Raw genomic sequence first — 25,403 nt, forward strand, 5'->3', positions numbered from 1 at the left:
ATCGTACCGTAAGATAACAGTATCAATCTTTCTTATCATTAGTATTATTATTTAGTTACCCATGTTGCTACCGTTATCTCATTCATTGCAACAATTTTAATTATAATCATCATTTTGAGAATGAGCTTGGAAGTTAAAAATCTCTGGTTCAAATATTTGTCCCGTACATACAAAGCCTCCAAGAAGCGTATAACATCGAAATTGTGCACGGGCCATGCCATGTTGGTTTTAGCCCATGAGAAATAAATAAATTTTTAATGAAAAATGAAATTTCATGAGTTGCAGAATCTACTTTAGGGTATCCGTATTCACGTGGTGGAATTTGAAACGAATCGGTACATCCATTTCGGAGAATACTTCCACCAACGACTTGACTTTTCAGATATATATATAGACTACTTCATATCACCTTAAAAAGAGGCATGATAACTAATTCAGTTTTCTATATTTATTTCCTACTGTAGTTTTACAATTTACAATCAAAATGTCATCTGTTGCCTGTCCGTCAAGCTTGATAACAAAATTTTCTCCGTTGTAACTGGTCCATCTACGAAGAAAATTGATATCAGTTTCAATAATTATTATTTATTTCACAGATCATAAAATTAGCATACAGAATGATTCATTTAACTTAGTTATTCCAATCGTTTCCGTCAGGAAGATGCCTGAGGATAAAATTGTTTGATTTGAAAGGACTGATGATATAAGTGACAGAAGATTTATTTCAAAATTGTCTCTACTTTTGTATCGACTAAAGAAATACAAGCAATTGCTCAAGTTAGACAAATAATCCTGTATATAGCAATATTTTGTTTGGATAGTTACGATACTTTATGCTACAACATTTTTGAATGTGCAATGAATATTACTTTAAGCTATTTTAAATGTTAAGGTGAAGTGAAACCCCCTCAAATCAGTCAACTTGAAAATAACACTTTTTTTTAAGAGTATTGGATAGAACCGTCTGAAACTTTGACACGTGATTCGTGAGCACCTAGAAATTATCCTAACACATTCAAAATTTACATTTTTGAAAGAAATTGTTTAACTTAGCCCAGACCAGAGCCAAAACGGCGTCGAGCTCTCATATTTCGATCGATATACAATTATCTCTAATATGAGAAACGAAAGAGTCAGAATAATTGTACGACAATTTAGAACACTTTGGTAATCGATAAACTCGCATTTGAACGGGATAAAGGCAAAAAAAGCTCATGCTAAAACGATGGTAATACAAGGTCTCGGAGTGAAAATTTAGTTGACATGGAAATGACAGATGGCGCAGAGGGTTCCTCTGCAGTCAATTAGGGCCCCATAAAGCATGAATCCATGGGATTTCTGGGGTTTCACTTCGATTTCTTTATATTTATTGTACGAAAACGACAGATGCAGTATGCCATTTAATACAATACTCAATACAATTCGACACGGCTGTCCATATAAAAACGAACGTCGGCTATGTGGGCAATTAGAAAAACCTTTTTTTACCGACGTCGACCAAGTTCCTCGACGTGTTTCACTTCACCTTAATTAAAGCTAGGATAAAGCTTTATCAGTATACATATATACTCACCCAATGGATACCACGTGTCTTCGTTACCGGAATCTGCTCTTGCCGAATTTAGAGCAGCTCGAATCGCGATAGGTATCGCACAGCTCATGCAGAGAGGAGGTTCCCCAGTTGCTGCAAAGAATAGCATCGTTTTTCAATGTAAGGAATCAGAGTGAAACTTTAAATCCACAATGCATGCGAAACGTAAATAACGTTACCCTTCGATCGAAGAACTCCCACAGGATTCGGAGCGTTTCTGCGGAACGAAACTCGAAAATCGACGGGAATATCTTTCGCCCCGGGAGGTTTGTAATTCTAAAATGATGTACAACAACGACATTGAAATTGCAGGATAATCGTAAATGATGGAAGCAAGTGGTATAATATTTTCTTTACAAGCCTTAATAATTTATTATATGAATTAAAATCGATCGTTATGCTCCTATCTGAATTGCATATGTTGTACGGTGAGTATTCATTTTATTTTACCGATCATGAACTGGTCAAATTCTACTTTTATACAGTTCTTGTAATCTTGAACAGCTTACCCAAGTTCTATGGTTGGTAAGTAGTGCTGTGTCCGGGTCGTAGATCAATTCCTCGGATGTCCAGTAACCGATTCCCATTACGAAGGCACCCTCGACCTGGCCTAAATCTATTTCAGGATTCATGCTGATGCCGACGTCTTCCATTAGATCCACCCTCTGAATGACGTACTGACCGGTCAATATGTCTACTTCAACCTCCGCAATTGTTACTCCATATATACCATAGTTTTTCACGTTATCCTGCGACGTGAACCTGAAATATTCACATGTTCAGCAAGAATTCAACATTTATAATTAAACGATTGGATATGTATCTGATATTTCAACACAGTTTGTTTAATTCCGCTTTAAGGTGAAGTGAAACCCTCCCCCCAAATCAGTCAACTCGAATAAGATACTTTTTTTTAGGGTATTGAATCGAACCGTCTGAAACTTTTATACATGATTCGTGAGCACCTAGAAATTATCCTGACACTATCAAAATTCAGATTTTTGAGAACAATTTTTTAACTTAGCCTAGACCAGAAACAAAATGGCGTCCAGCTCTTATATTTCGATCGATACAGAATTCTCGAAGGCTCTAATATGAGAAACGAAAGGGCCAGGACAATTGTATGACAATTTAGAACACTTTGGTAATCGATAAACTCGCATTTGAACGGGATAAAGGCAAAAAAAGTGTCTCATGCGCTGCTATGCTAAAACGATGGGAATACGAGGTCTCGGAGTGAAAATTTAGTTAACACGGAAATCACAGATGGCGCAGGGGGTCCCTCTGCAGTCAATTAGGACCTCAGAAACCATGAATCCAAAGGATTTCTGGAGTTTTACTTCGATTTCTTTCTAATTATTGAACGAAACCAACAGGTGGAGTATGCCAATTAATACAATACCCATGTAATCCGACACAGCTATTAATATAAAAATGAACGTCGGCAACGTAGGCATGTAGAAAAATCTTCTTTACGGACGTCGATGAAGTTTCCGACCTGTTTCACTTCACCTTAAGAAGACTAGTTTTATACGTACATGTAGCGGGCACATAAATTCACGTCTTTCAGATGTGCAGCTAAAACTAACTCCTTCCATGTTGGATTTTTCATTTCCTTTTTTATCGGCTCCAATCTAGACAGTAATTCCTTGCACGCCATTAGTGTTGCCTAGAAGTAAATGACAAGTTTGATTATTCAGAGCCACTTCGTGATTTTTAATGTCCAGTTATGATAACATATATATAGAGTGTTTTAAAACTCCGTAGACATTTCGATGGCCCTTTACAGGTAAACGATGTATTTTGGAATATATATACACATATAAAATATATATTATTCATTTATTAATATATATTATATATATTGAATTTTTATATATATATAAGTTCATGGAATTTTGAGACACTCTATATATTTTCGTTTGCCGGAAAATGAATCGACCATACATATGCACAGCATTCGCTGGTTACGCTGCCCCCGGTCACAGAATTATTGGGAGATACTAAATTATTGCTGGGTTTGACTGAGATCATGTCCAAATCAATGCCTAACGTATGGGCTGCTACTTGAGCAATCTGAAAAGTCAAAGAAGTGGTATAATGTTACGGCTTTATTCTTAGAGCAAGATGACACGACCCCACGTACTACATGTTAGTACTTTTATCATATTCATATAATATTTACCTTTGTATGAATACCTTGTCCGCATTCGATTCCACCGTGTGATACAGATACAGTACCATCGCGTGCATAAATCGCAACCATGGCATTGAATTCACCCCAATACATAAAACTATAATTCATTAGTACGAGGGAGAGTCCTTTCTTTTTCCAACGATTTTCCTAAAAACAAATTTTCCATTATATAACGCTACGTTAAACCTAAAGGTTATTCTTTCAAGCAAAATAATTTGCCAAATATCGATATCACGCGTTATGATACCACGTGATTGTTAAATAGTCCGCATAACTGTATACGGAAAAAAGTACAATCACAGAATTGCTCTTACTGTTTTAACAAACGACTTATAAATGGCTTTAAATAGTATTATTCTCAAATCGGTGTTTTGGTATTGATGAATATTATTCTTATATAGTTTGGGCACTACGCGTTTACGTGTTACAAATATCCTTTGAAATGCGGTACACATTATTCCATTCAACATCGATGTGCATAAATACTAAGTGTGATACCCGTTCCTGCAATTAAATTCGCATTTGCGGCAGGTGTACCTACTTCGTTGAAGACGTTAACAGCTTTTTTCCTGGCTTCGTAATCGGCTGATTTTTTCAAGTCCTCTATCATCGGCTGCAAAACTGCCTTATCCTCTTCATTCATGTTCGCCATGCGGACGTCCAGAGGGTCCTTGGACACTGTCCTGCCGATGTGCTCCATTATGTTCTCAGCCATCGCTGTGCCTTCGGTGGATCCTGAAAAGAAGAAGTGCTGGACGCATCGACGGGATAATCTTCCTAGGGAACCGAAATCGAGACGAAATCCAGTACTACGTTGGAAGCGATTTCGCGACTTTGCGAATTCACGACTGCAGCCGTATTTACTTTGTCGACAATCCAGTGGATCTTCGAGATGGTAAAAGCGCCCCTTCCTGGCGAGATTTGCACACTTGGCGAATTGAATTCCCCGATTACGTTAGTAATTTTTCCAGAAATCGGCAAGCTATTCAAAAATCAGCTTGGAGTAACGCTGAATTATCGACTATTTTTATGAATTACTTGATTGACGTGATAACGTTAATTGCATACGTGTAGAATTGACTAGCGTAACGTCTCCATAAATCTATCGATTTGACGAGGGACTGAAAAGGAGTAGCTAATAATTTTCAAACAATTTTCATAATTGATTACTTCATGTCTTCAGGGAAACAGTTGTTCTAAAATTCATGTGTATCTATGTTATTACTATCTTTAGTAACGGTTAATACTTCAAAAAGACAATAACGTAGCAACTGAAACGTTTCTGAGTAGGTTTCATTATAGAACGGAGTATTTCATTTTTTAAGGCGATGGAAACAGTTAGCCTATATACATATATCTGAGACGTCAAATCGTTGGTGAAAGTATTTTCCGAAATGGATGTACCGATTCGTTTTAAATAGTACTACGTGAATCCACAGACCCTAAAGTAGGTGCTGAATCTCATGAAATTTCATTTTTCATAAAAAATTGATTTACTTATCATGGACTAGAACCAACATGGTGTGGTCCGCGCATGATTTCGATATTTTACGCTTCTTGGAGGCTTAGAACCGAAAATTAAGAGTTTCAAGACCTAGCTCGAACAATTTAGAACACCGTAGAAATGGAATATTACAGAGTCAGATGAGAAAATATGGAAAATGCTTTCACCAGCGATTGCAAGAGAATGCTAGCCTACATAGTCGTTACAATAATGAATTCGCGGGATTTCGACAATTTTACATCTATCTTTTCATCGTTACTTTACCGAAATGACATATGGAACGCTTCAGTTCGTATAATTCTCAACGTAGATTGTAAAATACTTGAACATAAATATAAATGTCGATACCGTGACGCTCCAGCTTATGTTCCCACTTGAGTATTCAAAATGACGTTACCATCAAAAAGGGTATAAATGAAGTTTATTTTATTGACGTCGATTAAATATTCTCAGCGGCTTTTGTATCATCTTAAGTTATGAAATTCAAATTAAGCAGGTAGTCAAATTGCAGCATTTTTGTTTTACTCCCTCGTTGCTTTTTAACTGGAGCTCTGCAATAAGTATTCTCAGATCTTTTCATATCATCTTCAATTACAAAATTCAAACTAAGCAGGTAGTCAAATTGGAGCATTTTTGTTTTACTCCCCCGTTGCTTTTTACCTGGAGCTCTGCAATAAGTATTCTCAGATCCTTTCATATCATCTTAAATTACGGAACTCAAACTAAGCAGGTAGTCAAATTGCAGCATTTTTGTTTTACTTTCTCGTTGCTCTTTACCTGGAGCTCTGCAATAAGTATTCTCAGATCCTTTCATATCATCTTAAATTACGGAACTCAAACTAAGCAGGTAGTCAAATTGCAGCATTTTTGTTTTACTTTCTCGTTGCTCTTTACCTGGAGCTCTGCAATAAGTATTCTCAGATCCTTTCATATCATCTTAAATTACGAAACTCAAACTAAGCAGGTAGTCAAATTGCAGTATTTTTGTTTTACTCCCCCGTTGCTCTTTACCTGGAGCTCTGCAATAAGTATTCGATGGCAAGTCCGTCTTAGCTTCGGAGCCCTCGCAATTCCATGTCTCGTTGTTGTAACAACTGTAGAAGTGAGAAATAACGGACTGGGCGTGGACTTCGTTGAAGCAGGAACCGGCATTTCCCCAATGCTTCGAGTTCAAGTATTGTATCTTGCCGTCCTCGTCGACTTCGACATCGTACTGCTGGAGAGTAGAGTATCTCTTGCCGATGGCCATCATGTTGCTCTCGATGCTCATCACGAATCGAGCTGGTCTATTGAGCTTGTGACACACCAAAGCACACGCACACGCGATTTGCGTGGCTCTCGAGATTTTTGCTCCGTATCCTCCGCCGATGCGGCGCACGCAGATGTTAATGCTGTAAAAATATGAAAAAGTGTAAAATCCACGCTCTAAAAGAAGTCTAACATTTTCGTTATTTCTTCTGCGTAAAGAAAAAGAAAAAACGAATTGACAGAGTTTAAGCTTTTGTACCCTAAATCTTGGGTAGAATACGTATTTCGAAACTTAAGGTGAAGTGAAACCCCTCTCAAATCAGTCGACCCGGATAAGACACCATTTTTTAAGAGTATTGTACCGAACCGTCTGAAACTTTGACACATGATTCGTGAGCACCATGTACTGTGACATTTGGTAAAAAAGTTTTACCTGAGATTTTAATGATTCTACTATATTTGAAAAAAATAGCTGAGTCGAGCTTGTCATAGGAAGGGAGCAATTTCAGCTATTTTTGCAATTAATTGAATAAAGATAAATATATTTGGACACATTTTTGTACATCGTAGGTGTTTGGAGGGGATACAATTATCGAAGGCTCTAATATGCGAAACGAAATTGTCGGGACAATTGTACGACAATTTAGAACACTCTGGTAATCGAGAAACTCGCATTTGAACGATATAAAGGCAAAAAAGGTGTCTTATACGCTGCTATGCCAACACGATGGTAAAATCAGTTCAGGATCTGGCTCGAACAATTTAGAACACCGTAGAAATAGAATATTACAGAGTCAGAGGGGAAAATATAGAAAATATTTTCACCAACGATTACAAGAGAATGCTAGCTTGTCTCGTGGGTTGCACGTGTCTTTAGAAAAAAAATTTAGTTCCAGCTAAACGTCACAGATGGAGACGTGGGCCCCAAAGAGTCGTTAAAGTAATGAATTCACGGGATTTCGACAGTTGTACATCGATATCTTCATCATTACTTCATCGAAATGTCATGTGGAACGCTTCAGTTTGCACAATTCTCAACGTAGGCTGTAAAGGTGTTCAACATAAATATAAATGTCGGTAACAGGACGCGGCAGCTTATGTTCCCACTGGAGTATCCCAGACGGCATTATCACCAAAAAGGGTACAGATGATCCTCGATTGAAATCCTCGAAGATGATGAGGTATTTTATCGTCGCCGATTTAATTTCTCAGCGCCTTTCATATCATGTTCACGAATTAGATTGACATTCGTTGAAATTCGTTTCCGCCTAGGCGTTTTCTCCGCGTGAGCAGGTGCGCATGAGATTTGCGCAGCTGTAGAGGTTTTTGGGCCATATCAAACTCCGAGACGTGGCCTACGAATGTTGATGCTGCGACGCAAAACGCCGAGCGAACATTTCGTCGGGCGTTGGTACGTGGCCAATTAAGGGGGGCTTTTCGTGGACATCGTCCACGCATCGTGTCCTCGCACGTGTTCCACGAGTCACGGTGTCGTTCGTTCTTGGTTCTACGTGGTCGAAATTCTCCCAGCAGATTTGTGTTACGCGTCAGACCGTTGTCCAGCGTGTGCTGGATTTGCGGAACATGTGTACCTATGTCTCCTGCGGTGTTTCTTTAATAGGATATATATATNAATTAAAAAAAAAAATGAGTTTATCAGTTATTTCACGCCATATTATTTCAAACGAAATTAATTCAATGTAATTTCGAAACAAAAAATATATGACTTATACCACTTTCATAATTATGGGCACATATATATAGGCTGACTCTTTCATATCACCTTAAATAAAGAAGTTTTGTATTGTACCAGTCTTTTGTTTACACGTATCTTATTCCGGTTAATTTTGATGAATTGTGATAATAAGTTTCAATTTAATTCCAGGGAAATCTATTAGAATATCGTTGTGTGAAATCAAAAGGGCGTCGTGGGTGCCCAGAGTTGAAAACGTTCCCTCGGAACATTTCCTTTTTAAGGATAGTACTTTGCCTATAATTCAAGTAGCCAATTATGAGGAATCTCGGACTACTGGACCAATGGAAATATTACCTATTATTCCGGATATCGAGGCAATTGGCTATCGATATTTGGGTTAAGTCCATCCACTGCGATGCCGGATATACGTCCATGCCGTCTTCAACGGGTATACAGACACAGCTCTGAGTTTCCATAGTAAAGTGGTACTGACTTCCACACTCGAATTCACCCTTTATTACGTGCTTCGTATTGTTTCCTGCCGAATTGAATAAAGCGGAATTAAAAGAGACCCTGTTCCGTTTAAATGCTTCGACAGCAGCTACAAGTATGTACATCTGCAAACAAAGAAGCCTTCTTTGTAAATAAAGTGCTGGCAGTATACGATGGGAATGCATTTCCGTTCATTAACGTACCTACAGATTAAAAGACATTTTATCTTCACTCTTATGTTGGTCAATACGCCGAAATAATTCATTCATGGGGTGATACATAGCATTTTTTAGAATTATTTTTATTTTACTTCTATGTATCGGGGTTAGGCATATATTCGTGCGGTATTTTTTTCGATTAAGATGACATGAAAGGAGCTGAAAAATTTAATTCGAAGTCGACAAATTAAAATTCATCCGTACCCTTTTTGATGGTAACGTCATTTTCAATACTCAAGTGGGAACATAAGCTGGAGCGTCACGTTATCCACATTTATATTTATGTTGAAGTAGTTTACAATCTACGTTGAGAATTATACGAACTGAAGCGTTCCATATGTCATTTCGGTAAAGTAATGAAATAATCGATGTAAAACTGTCGAAATCCCGTGAATTCATTATTCTAACGACTGTTTAAGACTAACGTCGCCATCTGTGACGTTTAGCTGCAACTCAATTTTTGCTCAAAAAACACGTGTTAGCTACAAGACAAGCCAGCAATTCTCTTGCAATCGTTGATGAGTATTTTCCATATTTTCTTATCTGATTTTGTAATATTCCGTTTGTATGGTATTTTAAATTGTTCGAGCTGGGTCCTGAAATTCTTCATTTTCGATTCTAAGCCTCCAAGAAGCGTATAACATCGAAATCGTGCACGGGCCACGCCATGTTGGTTTTAGCCCATGATAAATAAATAAGTTTTTGATGAAAAATGAAATTTCATGACTTTCAGGACCTACGTTAGGGCCTCCATATTCCCGTGGTAAAATGTCAAACGACTCGGATCCTCTAATTCGGAGAATACTTTCCGGAACGATTGGACGTCTCATGTATATATAGGTTGATTCTTTCATATCATCTTAAATCATACAGAAAATCACACGAATTTATGCCTCAACCTAATAACTTAAATAAATTGTTGTAAATATAAATGCGGGTAACAAAATGGCGCCAATCAAACCTCGGGATTTCGCAGGGAAGTTCGCAGTTTGCAGGATCCTAGACTTGTCCCCGGAATTGATGGCGTCCCTGTTGGTAATGATTGGCTTATTCTTCATAACGTCCGAGTAAATGATTTTCACCTTTTTTGCAGCTTCATTAGCGAGAGTGTGTGTTCGCGCGGCAATTATTCCCAACGGCTGCCCATTAAACAGAATTTCTTCTTCGGCGAGCACCTGAAATCATTGGTAAGAGATCTCAGCTTTGAATGGCCCAGGAGTTATTAAAAATTTATACCGGTTGCGATAACAGAGAAATCGTGGAAAGAAGTCTACGTGGGAACGGCATTGTTAAACGAGGTTCTGACATATTGTAATTACCGGCTCGTCACACATGAGGAGAGGTAGCTGCATTACGGCGGAGATGAAAAGATTTTTCCCAGGAAAGTCTTTGTAGGTAAAGAATGCCTCCACCCCATCCATCTCCTGTAATCAAATTCACGCATTTCAAATGCATGTCTACCACCTTATGATAATTTAAAAAAAGCTCTTCTGCATATTCCACATATTCATAATCGGTCAAATCTGTATCGTAACATGAATGTTTATGTTCAAGCTTTCTTAAAACGATTATTCAAAGTGCAAGATAGCAGACTCGGAATGTCAAACACTGTAAATCTATGATTATATCTATGATCATATTTACGATCATAACACAGAGTCCAGCAGGGGCATAATAGCGACCTGTTCCTCCATATCGAAACGTTACATTTAACGTTAACCCGTTCTTAATTCTCGTACATGCAATCGATCTGTTTAACACAGCTTTAGTAATCGTTGGTAACATCCCTAGTAGCACAAAATATTTGTCCTATATTTTCTATATATTTAACGAATATCGTACATTTTGTAAATATTTAACAGACATTTGAAATATTTGCAAGACGTTTACTTTAGAATATTGTCTCTATAATATTTATATAATATTAGCTCCATGCGTTTTCATAATATTTTTCTACCAGATATACAAAACATTTCGTTTCATTTTAATACAAGTATTTTTTAAATATTATCTGCCGAATATATTGTAAACGTTTTAAAAATATTTAAAATCAACATCACACGTTTCGCTCCCATAATGAAATGGCGGGACGAAAATATTACAAAAATTTCTTGTGTTTTTTGGTCCCAAACGAAGTGTCCGATAATAATCGTGAAGTAAAAGAAATGCATTTTTATTATATGTTCATAAATTAAAAAATATAATCTCTATATATGTTTAAAAATTATGGAAACTAAATATGCCATTGAGATTTTCAACAAATATTTCAGATATCTTCGAATGAAATCTGATCGAAAGAAAGATTTAGAAATTATTCTGTGCTACTAGGGATGGTTCTGGACACAATATTTTCAGAGGAAATTTCGGCGAAAGGCGGCAAATCCTAAATATTGAACATGCATGTTTATGGAATACATCTCGGTTCAGCAGGAACGTAATGGCGGCCAATTTCGCCATAGCGGAAGATTTAATTTAACATGGCTCTGTTCGCAATTCCCGTATATTCATCGCTTCGAAAGAACTTCGGTAACGTGGTTTCGGATGTGGGATTTTTAGAAAAATATTGTTTCGAGCACGGAAGGTGGATGGAAGGTATTCAAAATGACGTACAAGGGCTTCCTGCGCGTCGATGGACTCGATCTTCCCGTTGGGAACGTCCACGAGCACGAAGGCGCAATACACTTCGTTTGGTTGTGGCGGAACGTCATTGATGTATTGTGCCTCCCCGGAAGTCTGGTAAATGGATTCCATCTTTGGTATGGGTTTGTTCAGCGGCCAAATGTTTCGGTCCGTGTCATAGTCTTGCTTTCCAGACGACAGACCGCGATCGAGAAGAGTGCCTCCACTGCGAATTTTCGAGTCGACGTTTTCTGGCTTCAGACTCAGAACGAACTAAATGAAATTAAAATCAAATTTACACCAATCTCGGGCACAATCGAAAAAATAAAATTTCATGAGTTTCAGGATCTACTGTAGGGTCTCCGTATTCACGTGGTGAAATTTGAAACGAATCGGTACATCCATTTCGGAGAATACATGCACCAACGATTTTACTTTTCAGACATATATATATATATATATATAGGCTGACTCTTTCATATCATCTTAAGGGTAGGGATTATGTATCGATGTTATCCTTCATGCCTTCTTCAATTTTCACATCAGTTAAAACGAAACCATGGCACTAAAATGTGAAGAATATGACACCTTCTCAATATTATCTGTATAATTAATATTTGGGTAATTACTTGGCAAAGAAGTATAAATGGAAAAAGGAGAATCAGTTCGGGTTCAGACAGACCCAAAAAGATATAAAGGTTCATAAGCTGTTTGTGCTCACGATTCCCGGAAAAATGAAATATCGGGAAGGAAAAGTTATTTTGAGACGATGTGTCGGAAATCACCTCCACCCTTTTTTTGCGCACCTTGTAGAAGAGCCCTTCGGCGAGTAATTTCCTGAAGTTGGGAGAGGCGTCTGGCAAGACGTGATCTGGATTTAATTCGGAGTCCAGGATGTTCATCGCGTCCTTGAAGACGGTCTTATTCAAGATGGACTTCCCGATGAGAAAGTTCTCCGTCTTCGAGGCGTGAAGCTGCAACCGGACAGGGATACCGATCGATTCATATTTACGGACAAGGCGTGGATAACGAGGAACAAAACGTTCCTCTTTAGTAAAAGATCGATGCTTACGAAGTCGGGGTTGATGCCGCCAATTATGATGTTCGGCTTTTCCAGCAATGTCCCACTGCCATTTAACTTGAAGAGGAAGCCGGCATTTACGAGCGCGTGGGCGTTCTGTGCTCTGGGCATTATCTGTCAGGCGCAAATATTCATTTGGGCTTGCAGTGACGTAAATGATGATTCGGCCAACTGTAACGGCATAGTAATCGATTGCTGTTACGTACCTTATAGGACCTGAATTCGTACTCCTTGCTCATTGCCGGCAGGACCACGCTATATATGACTTTGCGCTCCATTTTGGTTTTCAAGAATTCCAGGAACGTCATGTTGCACTTCGAGCTAGGATTCTCTACTGTAAAAAAACAAGAACATCTTACTTTGAACCGAGATGGTTAAGGTGAAGTGAAACACCCTGCAAATCAGTCGCTTTGAATACAACACTTTTTTGTTAAGGGTATTCGACCGAACAGTCCGAAACTTTGACACATCATACCTGAGCATCTAAGAATTGTCCTGACACATTCAAAATTTGGATTTTTGGAAGAAATTTTTTAACTCAGCCCAGACCAAAATCAAAATGGCGTCGAGCTCTCATTTTTCGATCAATATACAATTATCGAAAAATCCAAATTTTGAATGTGTCAGGACAATTCTTAGATGATCACGAGTCACGTGACAAAGTTTCGGACAGTTTGGTCCAATACTCTTAAAAAAAGTGTATTCGAATCGATTGATTCGAAGGAGGTTTCACTTCACCTTAAGTCATGAAGTATTCATGATTTCCGATTGATACAATTTTTCCGAGTATTGCATGAAAAAAAATGTGCTTTTCTAAGGAATAAATCGATATCGTCTAGGGAGATTTATGTGGGAGCAGGGTCCCCTTATGCATGTATTTCGATGTAATAAATCGTAACATTGGCTCGTATCTCGAAGGTTGGAGTTACGTTTCGGTCTTGGTACTTACATACGTGCAATTGAGCTCCTGCTGTTTCTAACAGGAGAAAGAGATCCGAAGGGAATTCGCGATGACGGTGTTTAATCATTAAGTTGCCAGCTATGGTGCCGATCTAAAATGTAGGCCAAATGGCCACCAAATACAATTAGTCGAAATTTAAGGTATCAGTGGCGGTACCGCGAAATCGAACACTGCGGCTGTTCCATTTCATTATCTTCCAGTACCATCCTGGGGCTGTGAAAATCGGAGCACCGTGCGCACTATCCCTTTGTAATTAATTTAAGTAACAGAACGCTCAGAATTGGACATTCAGGTTATATCTGCAGTGGCTCGACATAGAAATTACATCCGCTACACATTTAAACAGTTCTCGCAACTCGGGACATACCATTCTTCACGGATGCCGATAAAAAGTATGCAAAATTGACAAAAACGATTAGTGACGTACAACTTTAACGATGTTCCTCAGGGTTCTTATTTCCCTACAGAATATCATATAACAAAACCAGTTTTCTGATTCTTATCTTTTTAACATGCATCTATGCGCTTGTACTTGAATTTACTAGCCTAGTTATTTACACGCGTATGATTATATAATTAAATCCAGAATGTAGTTCACACTTGAGTTCAGTGACTGCATTTCGCGGAAAACTCGGCAGAGTTACGTTATAAGAACATTCGCTTATGTCACGTAAATTAGTAGGCAGTCCTTAGTCTCTTATTCACAATTTCCTGGTATCTGGGAAAATTGATATTATTGTATGCTTACTATCAAAATTGTCATTACTTTTAAGGTGATATGAAAGGGTCAATCTATATACATCTGAGAAGTCAAATCGTTGGTGAAAGTATTCTCCGAATTTGGTGTACCAATTCGTTTCAATCTTTACCACGGGAATATGGAGGCTTTAAAGTAAGTACTGAAACTCATGAAATTTCATTTTTTTCATCAAATATTTATTTATTTATCACGGACTGGAACCATTATGGCGTGGTCCGTGCACGCTTTCGTTGTTTCACGCTCCTTGGAGGATTAGAGTTGAAAATGAAGAGTTTCAGGACCTAGCTCGAACAATTTAGAATACCGTAGAAATGGAATATTACAGATTCAGATGGGAAAATATGGAAAATACTTTCACCAACGATTGCAAGAGGCTGGCTTGTCCCGTGGCTAAAGCATGTTTTTAGAGAAAAAAATGTAGTTGCAGCTGAACGTTACAGATGGCGACGTTGGTCCTAAACAGTCGTTAGAATAATGAATTCACGGTATTTCGTCTGTTTTACGTCGATCTTTTCATCATTACTTTATTGAAATGACATATGGAACGTTTCACTTCGTATAATTCTGAACGTAGACTGTAAAAGACTTCAATATAAATATAAATGTCGGTAACGTGACGCGCCAGGTAATGTTACCACTTCAGTATTCAAAATGACGTTCCCATCAAAAAGGGTACAGATGAATTTTATTTTATCGACATCGATTAAATTTCTCAGCGCCTTTCATATCATCTTAATGTCAAAATTGTCGTTGCTTTTAATCACGAATCGTTGAAGCGAATAACAAAATTCGTCTTACGTTACGAATGGCCACGCTGGCGACGAGGTCGATGTGTTTGGCCAAATGCTGCAAATATTCGAAGCCTTGATCCTTGGAGAATTTCTCGAAATTCTTCATGGCGTCTGTGAGGGTTACATTCGCACCGAGGACCAAGGAGCTGCTATCCTTTTCCACCCGATGTAGGTCAGGAATGTCATTTATGTCCACATAAATTTCAGGCTTTTCCAGACGGTAAACGCCTAGTATGCGAAATAGGTTGGTTATACGTCTACATATGGCGAAATATTTACGTTCTAAACGGGGTGTATATGATACACCCAGGATGTACTGCATAACATTGAATTCATATCGCGAAATCCGGGGAATCGCCGGTTAAATTTTACAGCTTCCCAATACCCCCGCGTAGTCGAAAAGATGAATTTTAATTTATCGACGTGGATTAAATTTCTCAGCTCCTCTCATATCATCTTAATTATTTTGATTCTGCTTCCAGTATAAGACATTCGGGTCATGTCTGACTTGACTGAACTGCATAGCAATATGTTCGGTGAAATTTAAACTATTAATAAAGTTATTTTCATTTCTTTAAAGTAAACTTCTTTCAGGGCACTCACCATGAGCCGTGTTTCCCCCGTTTAGGACGTACGTAGAGTTGGGGTGCTTTGCAAGGATATCAAACAGGCCTTGAATTGTGGATGTCTTGTAGAATTCGGCGTTTTTTAATTTGATGTGGATGGGTTGGGTGGAATCGATGTATCGAGAATTCTCACAGGTGCCGGTACAAGGCTCCTGAGTTTTCGGGCAGATATTCAGCCTGTACAGTTCCTGGAGGAGCATCCTTTTAATTAGATTGGTAAGTTCCCTTCCGGCAGATTAAAGGAGCTCGAAAGCGCTAACCTCTATGTCCTGGATGTTCTTTTTCATCGTCGGATGGGCATCCTTGGCGAAGCTCTTGAAGGCGTCCAGAATGGGTCTGTATCCTGTGCATCGGCAAATGTTGCTCCCAAATGAATTTTCCACTTCCTTCATGGTGATTCCCTCCCTTTGCAGGAGGCTGCCGAGAGTAATTAGGAGGGCGCGATTAATTCTTTGGTCGATGTCGGGGTGTACCCGAAACTCACCTGTACATGTTCATGACCATCCCGGGCGAGCAGAATCCGCACTGAGAGCCGTTCATCTCGGCCAAAGTTGCTTGGATTGGGTGATACTTTAATTTTTTACCACCGATTCCTTCGATGGTTTTAATGGCCCATCTGTAAGCATGATATTTTCGTTTCCGCATACTCAATGCATTTGGCCGCAAATTGGATTACCGCACGCTCATGGAAGAAAGTGTTATCGTCATGCACGCAGAAAAATAATATTGTAATCATTACATATGCTCGCGGGTCAAAGTATCGTTGGAACCTTAACAACAATTATTGTAGATGTAATTACAATTTTTTGTCCTTTTTACCATTGCGGCTGGAGCACCAACTGTGGAATTCTTGTAAATAAATTGTTGTTATATTTGCATCTGACAGGGTTACATGTATAACATTGGAAAGTAAAAATTACACGTATAAAGGCACGGGTAAAAATGACCATCACGGTTGTAAAATTTCAAAACAAGAACTCTATTGAAAACCGTATAATATACCGTAGCACTAGTAATTTTTACAAGCGTGAACTGTTATTGTTCCTATTGTGCGTTTAAGACGCAATATACACGTGTACAAGACGTACAAGACGTAATATACACATGTCGCTATTGTATTTTCTAGCTACCCCAACGGTAATAAATGCATTGCTGTATGTTACTTTTTACATGTATCAACCAGTTAGGGTACACTAGCGAACGTTATCATATAGACATGTTATGTGGTAACCATAGCTTCAGTTGACGAATTTATGCTGTCACGATTGTAAGTATAACTGTCGTATCGTTGTAGCTGTAATCAGTCTTTGTAATAACGTGTACCACAATGAAATTGTACATTTGACATTTTTAGCAGAGTAATCATTACTTTGTCAAACTGCTGTCCTTATATTTCCCAGCGATTGCTGTTATATCTATCCCAATTGTAGTAATTATAACAGCTTTTTTCTCTCCGTGTGCCATGATTTTGCCAGGAAGTGGTGTGACTTCATTTTTATTTATTTTCCTGTTCATGATGTATCTTATACGGTAAATGGAGCTGACTATCGGTACTATCGTTCCTGCGATCAGCTTCGTTATATGATTTACTGTTATTCTATTATTTACAAATCCATGCTTATAAATTATTTTAGACTTACCCGTTACAGTTGAAGATTGGTACAAGACAAGAATTTACTGCTAAGATTTCGCCATTTATTTCGGCAGCAACTATACATGCTCCACATCCTCCCTCGAGGCACATAGCTTTTGTACCTTTGAGTTTTGCGTTTTCACGGATAAACGTATTAAGGGTCGTGCCAGGTGGTATCTCTCCGGCAACTGAAAATCACGTTAAATGCACTCCAATTACATATTTTTCGGATTTCACGAGGTACACGCATTTTGTGCATTTTATGAATCTTCAAAAAATTACTTTTCTTGCAGATTTGTATCGGTAAGTGCAACTGACAAAACACGAAACGAGACAGATTTGTTTGAATAATGTCACAAGCAGCTCTATCTACCAAAAGTGTATCCAAATTTCGGAAATAATTTCATCGGCATAAAGGGAATGCCAAAAATCGTTAAGTCATTTTAATTAATTCCAAATATTTCGGGCGAATATACCGTGATTATGAGCACATCGTATTGCATTGAAACCATTAAAATTGTTTTCAATAAACCGTGTTTGTAGCGTTTTCAGTTCCGAAACGAGATTTAAGGATAATTGGTGAGGTTATAACGTTCCGGTCCAATAATAAAGGGAACAATTGTGTGTAAAGGAAAAAGCAGGTTACTAAAATCATTCTTTTGAATTCGCTAATTCGTAACTGACCTGTGTATGGTTTGCCATTGATGGTGAGTCGAACCTCCGCCTTAATATCTCTGCAACAGGAAAAGCTCGGTTTAATGAATGCTACATTGCTTATCGAATTTGTCACGTGTCGGATAACGGAAAACGAGACCGAAGCTATTGATGAAATTGCAGCCGTACTCGCTGCCATATAGAAAGGAAAGATAGCAGCATACAATTTCTTCACGGAGTTTACGGACGGAGTTTCTTTTCGGATTACTATTGATGTATGCGGATCAAGTACAAAGACTTCGAAATTGTGATCTAATTTTAGGAGAATTAATAAAAATGCCTAATTAATGACTCACCAAGTCGCATGGGAAACGCTAGAGGTCGGTTTCTATCCGAGTGGGAATATTTCCCTTTCCAAAAATTCTGTTCCCTTTCGTTTAAAGAGACAAAGACGAAATCGGAGTGAAAGTTGCCCAGCAGTTTACGGTCTCGGACCGGCGACTTTCAGGGGCAGTTAAATAACCGAGAGTAAATTTAGCACCGATCTGTGTACGTGAAGGTAGAGCCATATCGAGTCTTTTCTCACAGCATCAATCTAAACTAGGTTGCGATATTATCAGACATATACCAAACTTTCAGAAACAAAATGAAACACATTCTTAATGTCCACGTCATTGCTGATATACTGTCATTCATTGTCGAGGCACTGTCGTTCATTGCCGATTCGAATACAAGTATTTTTTAAATATTATCTTCCGAATACATTATAAACGTTTTAAATATATTTAAAATTAAAATCGCACGTTTAGCTCCCTTAATGAAATAGCGGAACGAAAATATTACAAAAATGTCTCGTGTTTTTTTATAACAAATGAAGTATCCGATAATAGTCGTGAAGTAAAAAAATGTATTTTTGATATGTTCATAGGTTAAAAAATATGATTTCTATATATGTTTACAAATTCTTGAAACTAAATATGTCATTGAGATTTTTAACAAATATTTCAAATATCTTCTATATATGTTTACAAATTCTTGAAACTAAATATGTCATTGAGATTTTTAACAAATATTTCAAATATCTTCGAATGAAATCTACAAGAAATCTGAAAAAATCTGTCGCATGAGATATTTAGCAAAGATTAGAAAGAAAGATTTAGAAATTATTCTATGCTACTAGGGTTCCAGGGTATTCGGATCAAGTAATCCTTTGTAACATTTATTTTACTGCACTTTTTAGGTGTTACTAGTCAGTTCCAAAAGAATACTTTAATATGAAGGGAAACGATTTACTAATAGGATTTACCCTTAATACGCTCTGATGGGATAGAAAATTTAATTGGGGCATGAATCAAGAAAACATGTACGAGTGGTGGCAGATTATCCTTTGATTGCATGAATCGTTCTCAGTTGGCATGCTCATATGAATTAATTTGCCTAACAGATAAGCTGATGTGAAATATTGCTGATACTGTACGTATCGCATTAGAATTTCGTTTCTAATTGCCTATGTAGATCAATTGTTGAAATTGTACCACGTGGTTCAAATCCGAATAGTACCATTGCGACGTATTAAGACTTTAATGACTTTGTAATGAGAAATTATGACAGAGGTTGATTCAAGGGAATGAGTAAATTGGTTTCTTATTATTTCCCGCGCTGCATAGATATCGTATAATTTCAGATTGCAACAACGAGTTTTACTGTGATTTTGTAATGACTCTCTAACGAGAACGTTAAAGCTCGAACCAAGAAAAATTCATGCTTGCAACGAGAAATTGCAATCCCTGCAAAACATCGACCGCATTCTGTGGGTGCGTTTACACGATGTGACATAGTACATAGATAACGCCTTTATGACCGGAGTGAACATTTTATGGATGGGCAGCAGAAAGTAATGGTCACCCTATTAAGTGCAGTCATAAACTCACCGACAAAATACCAATAATAAAACTTTCCGAAACAAAAGGCGTCCTATTACGGGTCGTTAGGGACGAAAATCGAACGCGCTTCCTTTGCGTTAACAAATCGCGATAGCGCTGAAACATTTTGTTCTTCCCTCCTTTTCGAGATGCTCTAAATACCCCGGAAAGTATTTCGACACAATGGCGGAAATTCATTTTGAGAATTAGAGCCGGCTCTTGAATAATGAAACGCTTCGCGCAGCGCAACGTGCTGCAAAATATTTCACGATGTCCAGAATTGCGGGTGGAAAGCGGTGGGAATATTAACGATACTTGTCAATAGAAAAATCCACTCGGAGGAAATTAACCTCCAATGTATTTATCATTCAGTGGGAAGGAACATAGCGTACAAAGTGCAAAAGAGTTTCCTTGATATTTCCTTATTTATAATTGATTCGATTTACACGAGGAAGCACATGCGTTAGGCTGATGTGTTGTTAAACATATTCGCACCCGGGTTAAAGTATTTTCTCTAACCATATTATCAATTTATTATCCAGTGGAATGGAGAAATAGTGTGTTAAGGTGAAGTGAAACACGTCGAGGAACTTGATCGACGTCGATAAAAAAGAATTTTCTAAATACCTACGTTGCCAACGTTCGTTTTTTTATCGGCAGCTGTGACGAATTATATTGGGTATTGTACTAAATGGTATACTTCACCTGTCGTTTTCGTACAATAATTATAAAGAAATCGAAGTAAAATTCTAGAAATCCTCTGAATTCATGCTTTCTGGGGCCCTAATTGACTGCAGAGGAACCCCCTGCGCCATCTGTGATTTTCAGGTCAATTAAATTTTCCCTCCGAGACCTCGTATTTCCATCGTTTTAGCATAGAAGCGCATAAAACACTTTTTTTGCCTTTATTCCGTTCAAATGCGAGTTTCTCGATTACCAGAGTGTTCTAAATTGTCCTAAAATTATCCGGACCCTTTCGTTTCTCATATCAGAGCCTTCGATAATTGTATATTGATCGTAATATGAGAGCCCGCTTCCATTTTGGTTCTAGTCGGGGCTAAGTTAAACAATTTTTTCCAAACATCCAAATTTTGAATGTGTCAGGGCAATTCTTAAATGATCACGAGTCACGTGACAAAGTTTCGGACACTTTGGTCCAATACCCTTAAAAAAAAAGTGTTGTATTCGAATCGACTGATTTGAAGGAGGTTTCACTTCACCTTAATGGGTATACTAAACGTTTTCTTATTATTTATTTCAAAACATACGTCGGTGTTAACAGAATGTGTTCGCACGGGATTAAAGCATGTTTCCTAATAATATTGTAAAATTGAAATGAATTTGCTATGAAATATTGCTTCACCTTAATGGGCATACTAAACGTTTTCGTATTATTTATTTCAAGACATACGTCGGTGTTAACAGAATGTGTTCGCACGGGATTAAAGCATGTTTCCTAATAACGTTGTCAAATTGAAATGAATTTGCATGAAATATTGCAACTCCAAGCTACGTTCGCAAAACATCGTGTGTTCTTTTTCTTGCGGTTTGCGCTCGCGGCTGTTGCATCTCGTGACCTTTGCTGGCTCATTTCGACGTGCATTTATCTGGTACGTGCGTTCCTACGAAACTGCAGGGTAACCATGAAAAGTATCGAACAAGGCGCAATCTTCCATTGGTGTAGAACCGGTTCGGACACTTGGGCATTTCTTGCTGGTCAATGTCGTGCTCAATGTACGGATACAAAGGGACAGGATGCCACATTTCAGCTCCAAATGGAACTGAACCTGGTTTTATTTCGGATCACATCACGAGTCAGTCAAGACGACCTCGGTTATTTGGTATCATTAACACTAACCGTACCGGGGCCGGTCAAATGACCGGTTTCAAAGTTTGAATTAAAATTGTGCATTCGTTATTATTTTTTTTTAGTTCATCTAACTTTACCTACATTCTTATATTATCGGATTAATCAATTTGTCGATTTTTGTTTTTTTTTGCTTCTTTTTTTTACTGAAAAAAATTCATCATCTGGCTTGTTTACCGCGACCGGTCATTTGACCGGTCGACGAATTTACATCTTTCTCTGAGGTTCTCTGCCTGGAACTTTAGCTCTGAACTCAAGTAAGATCTAAAAGTCTGTACCCTAGTAGCATAGAATAATTTCTAAATATTTCTTTGTAATCTTTGCTAAATATCTCAAGCGACAGATCTTTTAAGATTTCTTGTAGATTTCGTTCGAAGATATTTGAAATATTTCTTGAAAATCTCAATGACATATTTAGTTTCAATAATTTGTAAACATATATAGANGGACCTAATATTATATAAATATTATAGAGGTAATATTCTAAAGTAAACGTTTTGCAAATATTTCAAATGGTGGGCTTTATTACCCAAAGTTACCTTAATTGTGATCATTGTCAAGTAGACTTATAAAACTTCGAACATACTTATAGTCATCGCCTGAACAATTTCGAGATAATCTGTCACAGTTGATAAGAGAATGTTCTGTCTTTCATTTGATACTATTATCACGTTATTTGTCACGCGGTGACACTTATATTGGTAACTTGGAATTAGTGTCAAAATAAATATATCCGATCAGTATCCTTGTGCAAGTATCCTTATGCATTGAATGGAATAGTGTACTGAAACTTGTTCACTTTAATTCCTTTCGTATTGTTCATGCACATGGACGTCGGGTGATTTCTATTGAGAACAGGTACAGTGATGATAAGTTCGACTGAAGAACGTTATTCGATATGTCATTAAACGAGTGCAGAGAATATGAATTGTGTAAATATTTTCCGAAGTCAGGAGAGACCCTCCAGTGGTTTAGGTTTCTAGAAATATCTCACGTTTATCGCGTGATATCCGTAATGAAGTGGAAAAACTCTTCACATTGCGAAACGCGTAAAACGAGTGCGGAAAAGTTTATGTACCTCACTTTCACCGAAGTATGTCGGAGACAGTCCTTTGCAGCTGCTAAATTCAACCGATTACTTTCTAATCCCTCTCTTATCATTTGCCGCTCCGATGCATATTCATTAAATTAATTGTTTATTCGAAGCAAATTTGATGGAAATTGTTTCGAGCCAAGATCAGATCGTGATTTGATTTTACTTAGTGATGGAACAATAAGATCATTTATTGAAAATGCCTACAGCTTCCATGGCATACATTTTGGGGAAAATACGGAATTATGTTAATTTAGTTTTTGTCTTCATTATCTTATCTTGCGGCATAAGAATTTACTTTGACGTTCACGTCATTAAATTTGTACCGAGTCGAGTTCTATCAATCATCAATTTACGAAGTGCAATTATTTAATTTCCCATATTTATTGACCATTCTCGAGGATAATTTCTATGGCGACGACTTGGCAGCAGAACTCTTATGGATTGATTCAGATTTTTATAATGGGGCTTGACTTACTTCATCAATTTCATTAATTGTGGGTACTTTAGGTAATATTACATGTCGCCGTGCACCGAGGATAACGTAATCGCATTTCATATCCCACGACGTTGATATTGTATATGATAAGAGCGATGGTAAGAATACGTGGGACGTTACGACATAAGAAATAAGTTCCATCTCCAAACAATCTCAATTTCAATTCCAGCGAGGGTTTTACAGGTGAAAAAAGGAAATCAGTGTACGAATGATTGACCGCATAGAGAGAAGTACTTGTTAAGAAGCGGTGAAATTATCGCAAAAAGTTGCAATCTTTTCTAGTTGACTGAAACCGCAGAGAAAGTTTCAGGGAATTCACTGCGTATAACTTCTGCAAGGCGAAATAAGAATCTTTTTCGCCAAGTTGGTACGTGGTACAGTAACGGTCATACTTGACGTGTAATTACGTAGAATAAGGGGAAAGTATTACCTGCAGTACTAGTACGTCTTTAAGTACATAAAATTATTTGCCTTTTTAGCGGCATTATTATTTTTCAACAGGCCGCCGTTCAGAAGACGATTTAATAACCGTTTGCCGTCATTAAAACGTGTTCAAGAAAACGAAGTCTATCATATTCTTAAAATCGATCCGTAATTTTACTGAAATATAGAATGACGAATATTATAAATAAAATATAACGGGTACCGCTGATGATATCTAAACAAGGAAAGTGATTCGTATTTTATTTCTTTGTTTGCTGAAACAGTAGGTATCCGTTTAATTATAATTCAAAAACCAGTTTAAAAATTCAAAATGTTATCGAAAGTAATACTGATACAAAACTGGGTAACATTCTACATTTTATCTTCGTGACATATAAGGTGCTCAAATTACGTCATTTGCGATTTTTTTTTTTTTTTTTTTTCCAGTGAAGGAAACTAGATAATGGAAAGAACAGGGACATTTACGTTATTTTCATAAAGGAATGGTTAAAAAACAAATAGCACAGTATTTCAAGGATCCCCTAGTTTTACTACTGTTTTACATAACTAGATGCTCGTTTCATCAATGGGTTACAGTTTGCGAACACGCAGTTTGTAATCAGCCTTAATCACTGTCTAATACCGATTAAACATCTGACAGTGCATCTTTGCAGGTATAATTAATATTCTCTGATCACTCATTATTTTAACGATACCCCGAACGAATAATTTGACGTTTCGTAATTTCTAATGTTCATTCGCTTCTTTAAGTTTACACGTAAATAGATTAAGGAATAATTGAATCTACATGTATGTGCTAGGAAATGATTTGATATTTAATTTATTAATGCGGCAGGTGATTTAAAATATTTAAAAAGAAGCCAGTATCTCTACTACGTCTAAGTTGACATCGAATGTTTAATATTTAATTTGAATACTATGCATGAAAAGGCCAAGAAATATTTATTTAAATCCACCAAACGTAATAAATCGTGAGCGAAAAGGAACTAGATGGAAACCTTACCAATCACCCGTTCCATTTTTTAAATTTAATTTCCTTACCTTAGGATATATTAAATTCGAAAAAAAGTGTGTAGGATTGAAACGTAAAATTCTGATGAAAAAGAGACTTACTCCACGCAGCATGGAAAACTTCAACATTAAAAATGGGCACTAATCACTTCGACACAACATTGTTTACATGCACTACCATAATTACTTATCCGGAACATCGTATGAGAGTCATGCATGACTCGTTTTGACATTTAACATCCTTACCCGACATTATCGACGCATGTGCCCATTTTTGTCCCGATTCGAAGATCACTGATTAGGAGATGCACTCCAAGGGGTCACTGATTTTCACTCGGTATCAAAACGCAATCGAGACTCGCATTCGTCACTGATTTTTATAAGTAGCGGCAGGAGATAAGAGAGCTGCCAGGTAGAGCACCAATTCGCACGAAACTCTTTTAACCCGTTCACTCTAGAGGCTTTTATATTCCCATGGCAGTCTCCCACTACGGCC

At 37.6% G+C, this 25,403-nt stretch overlaps 1 protein-coding gene across 1 annotated transcript; it reads right to left on the bottom strand.

Annotated features, from left to right (window-relative positions):
• Nucleotides 1-426: 426 nt before the first annotated feature.
• LOC105695880 (xanthine dehydrogenase/oxidase) lies at nt 427-25,339 on the bottom strand. Its single transcript, XM_012417885.2, has 24 exons — nt 25,154-25,339; nt 18,102-18,151; nt 17,425-17,605; nt 16,269-16,400; nt 16,045-16,201; nt 15,762-15,972; nt 15,166-15,386; nt 13,596-13,698; nt 12,853-12,980; nt 12,638-12,760; nt 12,372-12,539; nt 11,557-11,838; nt 10,266-10,370; nt 9,908-10,121; nt 8,591-8,774; nt 6,304-6,683; nt 4,330-4,523; nt 3,777-3,935; nt 3,539-3,667; nt 3,130-3,260; nt 2,101-2,353; nt 1,771-1,867; nt 1,574-1,684; nt 427-547 (listed from the first exon to the last, which is right to left on the bottom strand). The coding sequence occupies exons 1-24, from the start codon at nt 25,177-25,179 to the stop codon at nt 480-482; spliced, it is 3,807 nt and encodes a 1,268-aa protein (XP_012273308.1). The 5' UTR covers nt 25,180-25,339; the 3' UTR covers nt 427-479.
• Between the last annotated feature and the right edge of the window lie 64 nt (nt 25,340-25,403).

The sequence above is a fragment of the Orussus abietinus genome, unplaced genomic scaffold (assembly GCF_000612105.2).
Source record: "Orussus abietinus isolate OABI.00-Male unplaced genomic scaffold, Oabi_2.0 scaffold123, whole genome shotgun sequence".
Taxonomy (NCBI): Eukaryota; Metazoa; Arthropoda; class Insecta; order Hymenoptera; family Orussidae; genus Orussus; species Orussus abietinus.